Below are 16,815 nucleotides of genomic sequence, written 5' to 3' on the forward strand. Positions count from 1 at the left end.
CCCGTTCCTGGCCTTGACGATCGCTGGCCGAACGTTTAAGGCTCTCCTGGACTCCGGAGCCAGTGCTTCGTTGTTCGGTGAGGACGTGTTGGCGCACCTCCGGACCCATTCTGTCCGATTGAGAGAGTGTAACACGGCATTTCGGCTCGCAGCGGGGGGCACTGCTCTTTCGAGCGGCTCCGTGCGGCTGGTTGTACGCTGGGACAATCGGGTGAGGCGACATCGCTTTGTGCACCTCCCTGGTCTTTCTGTGCCGGTAATTTTGGGTCGAGACTTCTTGGCTCAGACTGGCATAGTCATTGATCTCGGCAACGCTGGCTATCGTGAAGGCGCTTTCGGCTCAGTCAAGCCGTTCGCCGAACCCCCCGCCGCCGCTCCGGCCTCTTTCCCGTTGAGCAGCCGCAACAACCGCGGCCACGCGGGAGACGCTGTTTCCCGGAAACCGGTTGTGGACCCTGCGGTCGCGCGCCCCCCTCTTTTGGGAGCGAGCGCCGCCGCGGCGTCCCGAGTCGCCACCCACCCGCTAATTGCTGGTTCTTGCGGTTTGGGGAGGCGCGACAAGGCTCGTCTTGCGTCGTTGTTGTACTCTTACGACTCGATGTTCACGGATCGTCCGGGCTGCGCCGATTCGGTGCGGCATCGGATTGACACGGGTGAGGCCCCTGCTTGGAAGTGCCATCCCCGTCCCGTGAGTCTGGCCAAACGAAAGGCCATTGACGCTGCCTTGGACGAGATGATTGACACCGGCGTTGTCCGGTCGTCGGAGAGCCCATGGGGGTTCCCCGTCGTTCTCGTTCCAAAAAAGGACGGCAGCTCGCGCCTGTGCGTGGACTACCGCAAGCTGAATGAGGTCACTCGCAAGGACGCTTATCCGTTCCAAAGCATTGACTCGATCATATCCAACCTGGGCGGAGCTAGATATTTCACTACGCTCGACGCCAGCAGAGGGTACCTGCAGGTTCGGATGGAGCCCGGTGACGAAGAAAAGACCGCATTTGTTTGTCACCGTGGGCTTTTCGAGTTTACTCGGATGCCCTTTGGCCTAGCCGGAGCTCCTATGACGTTCCAACGGCTAATGGACAATGTCTTAGGCAATGCCAGATGGTCGCATGCAATGGCTTACCTAGACGACATCGTCGTGTACTCCGACACCTTCGAGGACCACTTACGTCACTTGAAGGATGTTCTCGAGAAGCTGCGGGCTGCGGGGATCACTTTGAACCCCAACAAAGCCCAAATCGCTGAGACCCGTATCTCCTTACTGGGTTTCGTGATCGACGACGGGCGCGTTGCGCCCTGCCCGCAAAAGCTCCAGTCTATTCTGGAGTATCCGAGGCCGTCTGATGTCAGCTCTCTGCGCCGCTATCTCGGACTGATGAATTTTTATCGTCACTTTATTCCGGGATGTGCGGCCCTCCAGGCACCTCTCACTCGTTTGTTGAGGAAGTCTGAGAGATGGAGTTGGGGTCCCGAGCAGGAGGCGGCTTTTATTCGTCTTTCCAACGCTCTGGTTGACACAGCCAACTTAAGGCTGCCCGACCTGAACCGGCCGTTCGTGATTCAGACTGACGCCAGCAATCTGGGTCTCGGGGCAGTTTTGCTCCAGGAACACGAAGCCGAGCTCCGACCGGTGGCCTTTGCCAGTCGATCGTTGACGCCGGCGGAGGTCAACTACAGCACCACGGAGAAGGAGTGCCTGGCGATCATTTTTGCCCTGTCCAAGTTCGACATGTTTGTCGATGGAACCACCTTTGTGGTAGAAACGGACCATATGGCACTTGTGTGGTTGCAAAGGCTTCGCGAACCCTCTGGTCGTCTAGCAAGGTGGGCCTTGACGTTGCAGCGCTATACCTATGTGGTGCGCTACAGGAAGGGGAGCTCGAATGTCGTGGCGGACGCCTTGTCGCGTGCCCCCGTTTCTTGCCCGAACCCTCCCGCGTCCGACGCCCCGGCTCAGCACGTAGCGCCGTTGGCGCCGCGTGAAGCCGAAAGCCAGTCCCAAAAGGAGGCGATTCCGCCACATTCCTCGGACGAAATCGTGAACCACCTGAACCTGATTAGTTCGGTGGGGATTGCGTTCAGCAGAGAAGAGCTCCTCAAAGCTCAGCAGGGTGATTCTTTGTGTCGAGAGATGATCGACGAGCTCAAGAAAGAGCTGGACTCCGCGGAGTCGGACGGCGCGGCCGTCGGGCGAATAGCAGCTGGTAATGCTGTGGAAAACGCCGAGCACCGAGAAACTGCTGGTATTGCAGTTGGTGCGTTGGATTCATACCTGCTTGACGCTGACGGACTCCTGCTGCGGTACATACCATCCGAGAACGACACTAATGCGTTCAAAGTGGTCGTACCCCGCAGTCTTAAGGGCGCACTTATGCGCTTTTATCACGACACGCCCCTGGCAGGGCACGCGAGTGGCCCCAAGACTTATTTCAAGTTGTGTCACTTCGCCACCTGGCTGGGCATGAAGCGCGACGTACTTCAGTATGCGCGTTCGTGTCACCTGTGCCAGAGCCTCAAGCCACGAGGCGGCAAACCCCCGGGCCTCCTGCAGCCAATTCAAAGCCAGCAATCCTGGGCTCTGGTGGCGTGCGATCTGGTCGGACCCTTTCCAAAGAGCCCGAAAGGACACCAGTATTTGCTGGTCGTCACCGACCACTTCAGTAAATGGGTAGAGCTTTTTCCTCTGCGCAAACTGACGGCCCGGGCAGTGCTGGACAAGCTAATGGAGGTGTTTTCCCGTTTCGGATACCCTCAAGCTTTGATTTCTGACAACGCCAGCATCTTCACGGCAAAGGTATTCGCCGATTCCTGTGCAGCCCTTGGCATAAAGCACAAAAGGACGACGACGTACCACCCCCAGTCGAACATCACCGAGCGTGTCAATCGCAACCTGAAGCCTATGCTTGCAGCGTATGTGGAACGACACCGGGATTGGGATGCCTATCTACCCGAGATCGGGTTTGCACTCCGCTCCACGGTGAACAGATCGACAGGTTTCAGCCCTGCTCTCCTCAATCTTGGGAGGGAGCTGCCGAACCCCATGGATCGGGTCTTGGCGGCTACAGGCGACGGGGGCGGCGCGCAGCCAGCCTATGCTGACTACGCCCGGCGGTTGCAAACGCGGATGGAGGCGGCCCTGTCGAAAGCCCGCCAAAATCTGTATGCAGCCAGAGCCAGTCAGAAGGCTCAGTACGACCGTTCACACCGGGATGTCCGCTATCAAGTGGGCGATCTGGTGCTCAGACGAACGCACGTCTTGAGCGACGCTAGCAAAGCCTTTTCTGCTGCGCTGGCACCGAAATGGTCGGGCCCCTACCGAGTAAAAGAGACTGTTTCTCCTCTCGTGTATAGACTGACGGACCTGCAATCCAGGGACGTTGGCGGGCCGGTGCACGTCGGCGATCTCAAACCCTACATTAGCAGGGATGAGACGGCCGAGGAAACGTGTCGCATGCGTCAGCAGACACGCACGAGGCGTTCCCGTGACGGCCCCTCTGGGCCACAGCCGCGCTACAATCTGCGGAGTTTTCGGTCCTAATGTCCGAATAACTTCGTACGACTGAGGCCATAGTGCTGGCTATGTCGTCTGCCCAAGCCGCTTATAGCCAACGGACGGGTTTCCGGGGGCTAGAAAGCCGGATAATGTGGGCAGCTTCCGTGTCTGCTGGTGGGGTGAGCTCTGTACTTTTTCTCAGAAATTCTCCCCCTTGGACTCCGCCGCAGAGCAGACCCTATTTGGTTTACTTTGCGTGTGGACAAGGAAGAACAAATGGCTTTTCTTTGTGTGTCTCCTGCCCTCCCTTGTCGGCGGTAGAAGACAGACCCCAGCCATGTCGTTCGCGCTTTCGGAATGACTTCTTCCCGGCTCGACAGACGAACCCCCGGAGTGTTTGGGGGTGCCGTCAGGTCTGAGCCGTTTTTGCGCAAGGTCCATCATGGAGGCGCGCGGCAGTGGCCTGGAATGCCGCTGCCCCCGCTCTGGTGGAGGGGGACGGGTGAGCCAGGCGGAAGTGCTTTCCCCTTTTGGGGAAGCTTGCCCCCTCATCTCGCAGACGAGGCGTCTTTTCGTCGCCTTTGCTCTCCGCCGCCCGAAAGAAGGCTCGAGCGGCATGGCCTAGCTTTGCCTTGCTGCTCGCCTGACGGTGGGCCACCAAGAGATTTATGTGGCTCCTGTCGGTTGCCGACCCCGTTTGGAGACAGCAACCTTTCCCCCGTTGGACTTGCGTCGGTCCGCAGGCTCGTCGTTTCCGTTTTGAAATGGCTTGAAGCCTGGCCGACCAGGACCTGGCTCGCCCGCTCCGTGACACCTGATACTCGCGGAGCGGAGCGGCCAGGGACGGCGGGCCACTTTGTGACTCTGGAGGCCACCCGTCCCATTGGAGGGGTTTGCCAGAAGCCACCATGTCGCCGACCGCCAAGCACGCAGGGTCATCGTCGTCAACATCTTCGCCGTCTTCACCGTCGCCGTCGGGCACTCGGGCCGGGGGTCAGCGTCGCCGGGGTGGCCGTGGCGGGCCGAGGATGGAGCGGTCGCCGCCGTCATCTGTGTCCCGGGCTGGAGATCGACGTGGGCGCCGTCGCCGGGATCGTCGTGACGGCCCCGGGCAAAATCGGATCCTGGGGAGCGGACGGGGCTTGCCTGCCCCACGTTCGGCAACTCCGGTCGGGCTCTCTGTGGCCACCTGGACCTCCCAGGACGGCACGGAGCCCCCTCGGTTCTACGTCTCGAGAAAGCCCTGGGGGGACCAGAGACGACCGGAGCCGGGGCATGCACTCGACCGCGTCCCCTGGCCGTTCCGGGGCCGCACGGTCAGCGAGATGGACACCCGAGCGCGCGGTGCCTGCCTCCCGTCTCGGCCGAGGGACATCTTTTGCCGCGTCTGCGGCGGGCTGCTTCTTCACGGCGACGGGCACGACCGGTCGCTGTTCCACCGGAGCCGGGCCAACGGCGGGGACGGCGACATCATCGGGCCACGGCGCGTGGACGACCCGGCGGAGCACCCGGACGCCATCCGCTGTTTCGGCGCCCGGCTGGCCCGGGACCCAGTGTTTGCTGCCGCCGCCCTGGCAGCGGCCGGGCTCCAAGGGGTGGCTGCTTCGGCTCCGGCAGCAGTGGTACCGGGACCGCAAACGCCGCCCATCGACGAGCAGGCCGGGCCCAGCGGACTCCAGGACCTGATTGACGTGGATGTTGACATCGACCTGTTTTGACCTGGAGGCCGCTGGGCAGAGACGACGACTTCGAGCCCCTTTGGGCTCGGGTAAGCCTGCGATTCCTTTTTTTTTTATTTATGAGAGCCGGTGGGCCTCCCTCTTACATCGGGGAGGCCCACCAAGCGTTTTAAGGAGGGGGGGATGTGGGGACCGTTGGTCGCCCTTCCCCGATGGCCGGTATAACGGCCGTGGTTCGGGACGCGCGGCCTGGTTGCCGTGAGTTTCAACCTGTTCGTGAAGCGTAGGAGAGCCGCCTGGCTTGGGGGGCTCTCCTCCTCACTCTCTCCCGGGGGGACCTTTTCCGTCCCCCCGCTCATCCGGGACCTAGTTGTTTTGGGTGAGGACGACGCCCGCGGGGGGAGGAGGTCGACGCACGTTCCCGACATCGGGAACGTGGGGGGGACTCCTCCCGCGGATGCGATAGAGATCGGACGTGTCGCGAAGGACTTCCTTTGCCCGCTCCGGACTGCGCTCTCGGGACGGTGTCGACAGGGTGAGCCTTTCATCTGACCTTGTCGGCGCGGGGGTTTGGGGACAGTGTGTCTTTTGGTGTTCCAATAAACACCGTTGGACCCAGTCCTATTGTGGTACGTGCTCCTCCTTTTTAGAGAAGCGATCAGTTGTGCGGCTGACGTTCGGACCCGCCCGTAGCGGTGTTCTCGAGAGAAAGCTGCGGGGTGTGGGAGTAGGCTTGGCGTCTCCGCCGACACACGTCCTATCTCTTTCGCGGTCACCCGGACGAGTCCCTTTCCCGAAAGCGGGAAAACAAGAGGCGAAACCTCCTCGCCTGTCAGCAGTGATCCGCATCCGAGCGGGGGAACGGAAATCGGTCCCCCCGGGAGAGAGTGAGAGGAGAGCTCCCCAAGCCAAGCGGCCCTCCGCGTCACGAACAAGTCGGTGCTCACGGCGAAGAAGGCCGAGCGTTCCGACCCGCGGCCGTTATCACAGCCATTGGGGAAGGGAGACCAGAGGAATCCCCACATCCCCCCCCTCCTTAAAACGGTAGGTGGGTCTCAAGAAAGAATAAAGGAGGCCCACCTGCTCTCATAAAATAATATATCTCTCTGTGCACCCCCAAACATATACACGCGACACCGAGCGCGCGTCTTCACAGTGTCCGCCGTCAACAGCTGGCCCGCAGGACCTAAGACCCGGAAAGTTCAAGTTCCAAGCACTTGGCAGTCGCTGCCACAGCACCGCAGAGCATCACAGGCACCGCGCTGACGCCGCTGGACGTAGGTGTCGCGGTACGAGCTGGCCGGCAGCGGGGGCAGTCAGGCGGTCGTGAAGGCGGAAGCACCAAAAGACCAACGACCGCCGCACACCAGCGGAGACCAGCTGGGGAAGTCCCAGACACGCTGCCCGGGGGGTTCGGCGCCATCTCGGCCGCAGTGGGCTGGTGAAGGGGGGGTGGACGACCTCGGAGCAGACCTGCGAAGTCGTTTTGCGCCAGCAGCCAACACGCCGAGAGCCGGCCGTAGACCTCCCCAAAGGGAAGGGGCGCCGCAGCCTCCAAACGAGGGGGGCGCGCGCGACCGACGCTCGCCTGCCTCGGGCCGCAAAGGCGGCAGAAACGGGCAGGAGCAAACGACAAACAAAAACCACAAAAAAGGCGGCCAGTTTGTCAACGGTGACGAGAACATGCCAGAGTGACCCGATTCGACACCGGAAGAAGAAGCCATAAAAAAGGGGCCCCTCCGTTCGAAACGCGTCCACATACCAAGCAAGCTAATTGAGTTCGCTTAATGTGGGCACCGGGGAGAGAGCTTCTAGGAAAAACGCCGAGTTCTCAATCCGTTGCGCAGGCAGCTAACACAGAGGCTGCCTACAATACCCGGTTTTATAGTTACCGGAAGAGTCTGTTGACTATAAATGGCCAAAAACAGATAACAGTCTGCAGCTGGCCCGTCTTCTGAAGTCGAGGTAAATAGATACGGGGACTTCGAAGGGGGCGAATAGAAACGAACCGCCATGCATGTGCGTCTGCGAGCGGGGAAGACGCAAGTTCCCGCGCAAAATAGCCGCCATCTTGCTCCCCAGGGAGGAAGACAAAAGGGGCCGCAGCTCACACGCTCAAACCTGCTAGCTTCGCCAAATATTTGAGCTAGCTAGCTTACCGAGGATAGAAAAATATGTCTTGCACTCGATACGGCTTGATCAAGGGCTCACAACGGTGTGGACCCTTCTTTTGAGGCAAGGCCAGGTTTCAGAGCAACGTAACTGCTAAGAGTCTTAGAGTCACTCTTCCACCTGGATCACGCGAGTCTGACAGATATCGCCAAAGGGCGCTCTGGCTACATGGCGCCTGGGTTTCAGAGCAACATGACCTCCGAAAGTCTTGGAGTCACTCGTCCACCCAGATACTGTCAAAGTGCGCCTCAAACCGCGTAGCGCCACTACCATGAACGCAAAACTAGTGTCGTTCCTGGAGAACAACAACAGGCTGCAGGAGTACGTTGGCATCTAGCAGATACAAATCTTTCCCGAAGAAAACCCTCCGCGCCCACTGCAATACCAGCAGTGAATACAGCGCGCGCGTCAACAGTGTGCAAACTGCTTCTCGACGCCGACGGTTACGCGGCCCGGCTCCCGGAGCCCGTCAGTAGCAGTACCAGCTACTTATCGACGTTATTGGCAGGCGTACCGTCCGACTCTAACTGAGTGTCCGCGACTACTCAGAGCCAAAGAAAACGCGAATATTTACATTCCCAGACTGCACTGCTGATCCTTCGCTACTCTTTTCTGCAAAGCCTCGCTTCCCGCCGTACTTAAAAGTCCACCCGGTACTCAAAAACGTCATCAAAACTTCTATTTACATTTTCCCTTCAGGACAAGTTGTTGGTGGCGCGCAAGGAACCCAAATACACACAGGTGAAGGGTTCGCCACAAGCATGGAGAACACAGAGTCTCCCGCAACAACGAATGTTGCTTGACGCACGCTAATTCAAAACAGGAACACGCGTACGAATCACACTGCGCTCGCTCATAGGAGTGGCACTGCGGGTTGCCGACTCGGCATTAATCGCTCAGCCATAAGTGGCGAGATCAGGACGCTCGTGGTACGGGGCGATCAAAGGCAAGGAATTGCTGGCAAAGGCCGGACAAAAGGGACGGAGGCCAGGAGCCACGACCACGATAAAGGAAGTCGTGGCCCCACGTTGGGCGCCATTTTATGTGGGATTTCGCTAGCTACCAACACAGGTACCGATAGAGTAACCAAAGGATTGTCTCAACAGCGGCGATATCTCAAAGGAGACGTCAAACCTAGTAGCCCGCGGTCCCCACATCTCCGCGGCAATGTAGACGAACGTTTAGGGCCACATTACCGCGGGTCGGTTCGATTAATTACCTCCGTCGGTGCCAATGATCGTCTACCTTGTCTCACTCTCTCGGATATAGCGGAAGAGAAGACACACGTACCAGAGTAAGGACAGAGTCCAAGAGCATTTATTGGAACACTCTTAAGATGAACTACTATGTCCCCATCCAAAATGCCCCCCGCGCCGGCAAGGTAAGAAAAGGTCCTTACCTGGCCAGACGCGGGGTTCCGGAGAGCCAAGACCGGGAAAGCGTCGGAGAAGTCGCCGACACACGTCCTATCTCTTTCGCGGTCACCCGGACGAGTCCCTTTCCCGAAAGCGGGAAAACAAGAGGCGAAACCTCCTCGCCTGTCAGCAGTGATCCGCATCCGAGCGGGGGAACGGAAATCGGTCCCCCCGGGAGAGAGTGAGAGGAGAGCTCCCCAAGCCAAGCGGCCCTCCGCCTCACGAACAAGTCGGAGCTCACGGCGAAGAAGGCCGAGCGTTCCGACCCGCGGCCGTTATCACAGCCATTGGGGAAGGGAGACCAGAGGAATCCCCACAAGTTATACCGATGCACTATGGAACGACAGCGTTTCTCCGTCCCTCTGAAGATGAGCGCGCTCTAGGAACGTCGTTCCGTATAATACTGCTTTGTACTATGCGGAGCGCAAGTTCGTCTGCATCTTTTGTAGGGGCTGGGATGACGTCAGAACACCGAGCTCTGTTTGGCTCTGATTGAAGAATAGTGGGTAGACCTCAAGACAGCTTGCTTTGACGTCTACCCGTAATCCTACAGCCAAAGCTGATCAGAACTCGGCGTCGTTCTGACGTCACCGGAACCCCTGTGCAAAAAGCAGGCGACTTGCTCTTCGCATAGTGCCTGAAACGCGTTTCGGACCGTTGTGTTTCCTTAGCCGTTATATGTGGTCCTTCGATTTCCGTCTGGTGACGTCATCAAAGTGTCATGCTCTCGCCGGTCGCTTTTCTGGCGGTGAGACAGCAGCTCTGGTGTATGTGGTAGACGCCTATTCTGCTGGAGGTCGCTCTCTATCTTGACAGTCTAGGGAAGCTTCGGCAACCGGGAATTGGGACGCCGCGACGATAGCGACATTCGCGGTCGCTCCTACTTCTTGCCGGGACTTCTAACACTTACTGCCAGGATCTCGACATCCGATAGCGTAACACCAGTAACATGCCGGCTTTGGTGACTTCACTTGTTGCCACTTCGGGATCACTTTGATGTATGGGCTGCATACGACGCTAAATACACCAGTCAGAGACGCGTTCCACGCAGCGTACTTCTGCACAGATAACGCGGACACACGGGGGGAAGAAACCGCGTCCCAGAGTGGTGCCTGGGACGCGTCTGCGTTCTCAAAGCCACTTCTCCGCGTAATTATCGCACAGGTCATAGCCTCCTCTATACTCAGAAGTCCTGGCAGTTCGACGACGGAGCCATAGAGTGCCCGATCGCAGATTCGGGGCGCGAGGGTCCGATAGCGTTCGCATGCGCCATGCAGAACCACATATAAGGGAGAGTTTGGCCACATGGCGTGGCTTCGTTGACAGCTCGTCAACTATCTCACTGACACGCCACGAAAATGCCATGTCGACGCCCATTTCGCCATCTTCGAGCCTAACCAACACCACCTAGACAGATTTCAAGCCTGGGCGTCACATGAGATGACATCACGCCCCGGAGGCCTGCACGGGCGTTGAATGGGTCCGAGTACCGCGTCAGCTTTCGCGTGAGACTATGATAGGAAACGAGTCCCACGCGAACGCTGACGCGGCACTCGCATCCAATCAGCGCCCGTGCAGGCCTCCCAGACGTGACGTCACGTCACCTGACGCGCAGGCTATTGAAAGCTGTCTAGGAGGTGTTGGCCCAACCAAGCGCGGAGACCCATGCCCGTAGGCTTGGCTCTCGGTTGCCTCCTACGCGTATGAAAGTTTTATTGTGTTTTAAGTCATCCGCTAGCAGTATTTGGAGTGTGCCGTGTTTATTCAGAAGCCACATTATTTTAGTTTCCGGTTTTCTTGTCTCTTCTCCCTTCGTACGCGCCGGGTTATCCAGTCCGTCCATTGGCTTCGAGGACGGCCGGTGTGTCGCGCAAATCACGCTCCCGTAAATTTTGCAAACCTTAGTTCTGGTTAACGCCTCTTGTTATTGTAGCAGTGCGCAATGGTAGCAACTTCTAAATCGCAGCTGAGGGGCTTTCCGTAGAGTGTCCTGATAAGCGAGCGCATACGAGAGCGTGTTGTTTGTTAGATTGTAAAGTTAACTAAAGCCCTTCGTCCGAGAGTATTCCGGCGTTTCGTTCCTTCCTAATTGTTTTTCCTATTGACTATGCGTCAAAGTGTCAAACGAGATGGCTTGAGCGAAGCGATCGCTACTCCTGATATGTGATGGCGACGCCGTGCATGATTACCGTTTTCCTCCACCGAACTCTCTCAGCAATGAAAGAGCCGATTTTGTTCTTCAAGCATCTAAAAAGCCGGAAGGTTACGAAGAAATAAACAAAATAAATGAAGGTTGTGCGAGTTTGCTGGCATTAAAAACGTTGCCGGGACTAACATTTGTTGTAACGTTAGAGCCGTCTGTTTCATAGCGAAAGGTTACGAAATAAACATCGAGCGACTCAGCATCAGGCGGCTTTTCGCGAATGGTAAGATGGCTCGCTTTACTCGATTTAAGTCAAACGATTGGCCGTTCCTAACCGCGGTGAGATCCCAGCAGCCATCGTCATGTCCTCACATGAAAAGTAAAGGAAGATAGAAACACAAGAAAGCCAGCTTTTTCATACCAAAACAAAAAAAAAAAACATTTATTAGAAGGTATCAAACAATAAATTCATTCACTTCGCAGTTTGGAGAAGAAGGCAGGGGAAAAACGCTTCGCAGACGGGACGTCCCTTTCTCGTGCCGCAATTATTCACATTCCATATTGTCACGGGTGGTGACCAAAAAAACAAGAAAGAAACAGGAAGAAATAAACGTTTAATGTGGCGAACTTGTGCCAAAAATAAAAGGGTACAAAAGATAATAACAGCGTCACGGGCGTCGAAGTCGGCGTAGCAGCAGAGTCGAACGGTGGGGCGAGACTGACTCCGCTCGCCTTGCGGAATCCCTTATGTACCCTCGTGGGTTTCCGGATCGTTCGGCGTAGAAGGTTCGGCGCGTAGAACATTCTAACCTCGAATCAGCAAGACGGTTCTCGAATTCACCAGAACCTTACATTACAGTGTCAACAAAAATGTGTAGCCGCGGCCAGCAATCGAACCCTGGCCTTCTGCGTGGAAGGCAAGCGCTATGACCGTTAGGCCACGCGCGATGACCGTTAGGCCACGCGCGCGCTGCCTACTTGGCCGGCTGCGCGCGCGACAATGTTACATCCGTTCTTCGTGTAGCAACAAGTTCGCTAGTTTTCGTCGTTAGTGCGACGAAATCTCGATTTTATAAAGCGTCCCAAGGTGAAATAGTTCACTCTTAAAAAAAGGGTATAACCTTACACCCTTTTGTCCCTTATATTGCACCCCAACATTCAGTTTGACATAGAGCGCCCATAGTCGAACAGACGGCCCCATATTTTACGAGAGGCCTGATAACGGTGCAATATAACTTACTAAATAGCTAAAGTACGTATCAAAGACCATATAAAGAAAACACGGAGCCTTTGCAGTATAAAGCCAAGAAAACCCCGATTGTTTTTTTTTTTTCGTAGTCAGTAACACGTACATTGGGTATTTTATAAGTTGAGCCACACGGCTATCAAGCCTCTGGTGAAAGTAATACTCTCAACTCGACGTCAGTGTGCTGTACGTCGAACTGAAGTTTTGGGGTGTCTTATATGGGACAAAAGGTCTAAGAATACTCCCTTTTCTTTTAGAGTGAAGCATTCTTACCTCAACAAAGACGGGAGCCTTCCGTGGGCGTCCACAATTGTGGCGCTCCATTTTATTCAACCATATTTTGCGAAAGATTTTTGTTTCATTTCTTATTTAGAATGACATACAAGGGAGAATGAAAACCGCGACGGTGGTGATTGGAACATCCAACACCACAACAACCGACCATTGCCTCACTTAAAAATAATGGTCTTTACGCAGGATACTAGAGAGTTTTAGTAGATCGTTCCCATGACTCCGATAACGATACCCAATACTCCGCCACCGCCTTCCTTGTGCATGCATAGTATCGTTATCGGGGCTATCGGAGGTATCGGAACGATCTACTAAAACTCTCTAACATGTGGCCCTATATGCATGAGCTTTGGCCTGGGATCGGTAATGGCGGACATGCCCGCGCTGTTCCCCTATGGTCCCTAAAAAGGCTGGCTATACTCTGTTTCATGCTGAGTGTGCAACGCCGTCGAAGCTAGTGGCGTGAGCATGGGGCTGGATCTCGTTGATCATTTGCACGCGTTCTCGCGCAAACAAAACCATAGATGAAGCCACGCGCTCGCTCACCAGTAGCTTTGACAGCGTTGCACGCTATGAAGCGGAGTATAGTCTTCCGTCCACTGCCCCCCTTGGTAACTGCTCCGGAATGAAAGAGCGTGTCGGCGCTGCGAGCAATCGGCGTGATAGAATTTGGCAGTTGCCAAACCACTTAAGAAATCTAAAACAAAAAAAGAAGCACTGACACAGGCCATCAAGCACTTCACAGATGAAATATTTACACCTCCTGGCCTTTAGAAGCCTCAGCCGCTCCCGCCTTGCTCCCCCCTCCCCCCCCCCCCCAAAAAAAAAAAAAAAAGAAAGAAAAGGTCAAATTAGTTGTTAGTTGTTTATACAGCAGGAGTTTAGTCTGCCAGAACATGGCGACATTGTTACCCACTCTAGGTAAGCAATTTAGCCAGTGCAGTACTACTGCTAACCTGGGGTCTTTAACGTGCATCATGCAGTAGCGTTACACGACTGCACGCCGGCACGATGCTCATCCAGATCTAAACGGACAGGGGTGGGGATTGAGCCCCGGATCTCTGCAGGTTCGGCAGCGGAAGCTTTCGCTCCACGTGCTCCGAGCTGGTGCGCGCTAGCGCACTCGGCCATCGATACCCCCCCCTTCCCCTCCCCCCCCCCCCCCTTCCTGCTCCCCTCTCGCTGTTCATAACTTTGGGGTCAAGACGGAGAAGCAGGAGGATGAAGAGCTTTAGTATGCTTGTTGGTATCGCCACGGCATGGAACTCAAAACTTAGCAAATGTGAATCTGTCCTTGCTAAGAAGGTAGAGAAGTCAACAATGATTGTCGCAAAAAAGTTGTTGAGATTGAAGAAGGTAGTGAGCGAGGCACGTAGAGACTACAACGACGCGCAGCGCCCCTTGCAGTTTCAACCACAGTTCTGCCATCTCGCTGCGTGGAGGCAGGCGTTCGAACGGGAGACTAGCCAGTCTTTTTAGGTACCATAGTCCCTCCGGCGTTTCCCGTTGCTAGGCGGTTGCTAGGCGTGACGTCAGTTCTATGAGAGTAGTCTGGGAGGAGCGAAGGTACGGCGAGAGGTCACCGAGGACAATAGCTGTCCAGACTCTTCCCCCATATATGGCAATGGCGCCATGCTTACAGCAGCGCCACCGCTGTAATGTGATGTGATTAGAGCCGCTGGTCGGTCTATTTCTGTAAAAAAAATTGTTTTATGGCCTTCGGTACGAATCGAATGTTTTACTTACCCGGACAACGCCAAAAATAGGTCGGGATAGGAGTTTTCGTATTGCCTCGTGAACTCATACATTTGCTTTACCGTAGCATAGGCTTCCACGTATTCATTGTGCATATGAAGGAACAATAGGTCTTGCTGCGGCAGGGAACAAAAGGGACGCATGCAAAACGAATGTGAAACACACACACAAACACATATATATATATATATATATATATATATATATATTTAATTTCTAACAAATTTCGCAGTAGCTTGTTTGTTTGCAAAGTACACAAAATTACTGTTCCTTAGTCGATGGCTTTCCCATTCGTAGAACTATTAAACTAAATTAGTTTTCAAGTTTTTCGAAATTGCAAACAACATGAGATGTGTCGGCGAAACAATCTTGCAAATCACGCATACTTAAAGGGGCGATGCAACGATTTTTGTACTTAGCGCAAATACCGCTTAGAACGGATGAATCCCTGACGTTAATCACATGTAAAACACCCGTACATTTTTCACCACACACAATCGAAGTCACAGAAAAAAATTTTAAGAAGAACGAACAGCGTTCACCCCGTCAACTCGCAGCCAGAACAAGCGGCCACGTGATCTGGAGCAGATTATATGCCGCCAATGTTGATCATAACCACGCGCTGGGGTTGGCAAGGCACAGGTCACGCGGTTCCAGGCATTGTTATGGTTCGGCTATTGTCGTCATTGCAGCGATTGGAAACGGGCCACTACCCGAATGCTTCTCGGGCGATCGATTATCACGAGCCAAAATCGAGTATCCACGCAATGCTGGGGTCCAGTCTATCAGCCGCATTCAAATCTCGTCACTGGGCGGTACTGTGACCACCCAGCTATATGTCATCAAGTTTTGGACGACCGAATTAAAATGCACGCTTTTGTCCTTGAAATTACACCGCAACAAAGATGTTTCTTAGCCAGTAACGTTGCGTGCGAGCATCCCTGAGTCCCACTAGTGGCAGTAAGCTCGCGTAAAGTGAAAAATATTCCAACTGATTATCGTCGCACCGCCCCTTTAAGGCAGACCGGTGATTTACATGTTTTTGTTTTATTTATTTATTTATACAGGTACCTGCAGCGCCATTAGACATTACGCTGGTGGGTATATGGATTGCTTACACATAATGGATACATTAAAAATTCGTGCGCAGGCACATAGAAAAAAATTAATAATACATTCCTATACTTCAATACAATGTTAGGCATAGTGTTGTACATAGATTTTGTACACATAATGAACATCTACATTAATGGACACACACAAAAAGAAAAACAACGAAGAATATATTTTTATATTTCAATACAACTCTCTAATCTCTTATAAAAAAACGTCATCAGAAACCGAGATTAGCTCATCTGAAAGTGAAATCCACTCCCTAATAGTTCGAACAAAAAATGATGGAGAAAAACTGTGAGTTCCATAACGAAACTCTGCCATTCGTTAGAATGATTCAATCTTGCAGATACATGATGCGGCTCCAATTTATACAAACTTCGGTCAATACCTGTCTGCCCGTGATACACTATGAGATAGAATCTTAAAACTTAAACACTTTTTCCGATGTATAAGATCTTAAAACTTAAACACTTTCTCCGATGTATAAGAGGGACCCAACCCAATTTTATTTTTTCATTCCTGTACATCTGTCTATGGGCTTTAATCTCGAGTCATAAACATTAATGCCTGACTCTGAAACTTCTCTAACTTTTGTATTACGTAACTCTGCGGCAGGTTTCAGATAAAACACGAATATTCAAGAATCGACAACATATCAAAACAAATATAATGCCTGTTTCACGCTACTTAGTGTATTTTTAAGATTTTTACGGACAAAGCACAACATATTACTATTGTTGGCAAAAGTATTACCGATGTGGTTACTCCTTTTTTAAACTTGACGAGAGATAAACCCCTGGGTACTTATAGCTGCCTACATATTCAAGTATGACATTTTTCAGTTCATATGCAGTTGGGCAAGCCATACCACGTAAAGAACACTCGTATTTAAAATTTTTATATTTAACCTCATTTCCCTGCGGTCACACTTCAGGGCGATTTAGAAGTACTGCAAGGTTGTTGCAGTACTTCTAAATCACCCTGAAGTACGCAAGCATCTGTGTCATGTTAAACTATTCAGTATACTGTTACGTTTCTCCGGGAGAATCGACGAATCCGGAGACCGACGTTTATTTGGCAGCGTTTATTGTTCGGCAGCCGGAACCAAAAGAGCACAAAGCTTGCCGGCGATGCCGCTTATATCGGCAGCAAGCACCAGAGGTACGCCCCCCTGACTCAGCAGTTCTGCTGCGGCCGCGACAGCGATAAGCGATAACATCGCATCGTAACAATACCACATAAACGTCCGCAAATAATTTCACATTCGATTGTATACCTTCAAAAATGTCGTTGATAATGAAACGAAATAACAAGGGCTCCAGCACACTTCCGTGTGGTACCCCTGAGCCTACTAGATTTGACGAAGATTTCTGGCCTTTCAGTACGGTACCTTGTTAACGACCGGACAAGCAGTCAGTAATCCAGTTGAACATTTTGTTGTTGATAATTAGAGAAATATATATTTCTAATAATAAATAATCTGGCACGGTATAGAAGGCTTTACA

The 16,815-nt window shown here is 53.6% G+C and overlaps 1 protein-coding gene across 1 annotated transcript in view; it reads right to left on the bottom strand.

The window, feature by feature from the left end:
- LOC8032028 (A disintegrin and metalloproteinase with thrombospondin motifs 16-like) overlaps window positions 1–16,815 on the bottom strand; it is a 68,480-nt gene that overhangs the window by 25,235 nt on the left and 26,430 nt on the right. The window contains exon 8 of the mRNA XM_040206570.1: window positions 14,186–14,310. Within this exon, the coding sequence (XP_040062504.1) occupies window positions 14,186–14,310 (125 nt within the window). The remainder of the gene's footprint in view (window positions 1–14,185; window positions 14,311–16,815) is intronic.

Source organism: Ixodes scapularis, unplaced genomic scaffold, assembly GCF_016920785.2.
Source record: "Ixodes scapularis isolate PalLabHiFi unplaced genomic scaffold, ASM1692078v2 PGA_scaffold4__175_contigs__length_147842914, whole genome shotgun sequence".
Lineage (NCBI taxonomy): Eukaryota > Metazoa > Arthropoda > Arachnida > Ixodida > Ixodidae > Ixodes > Ixodes scapularis.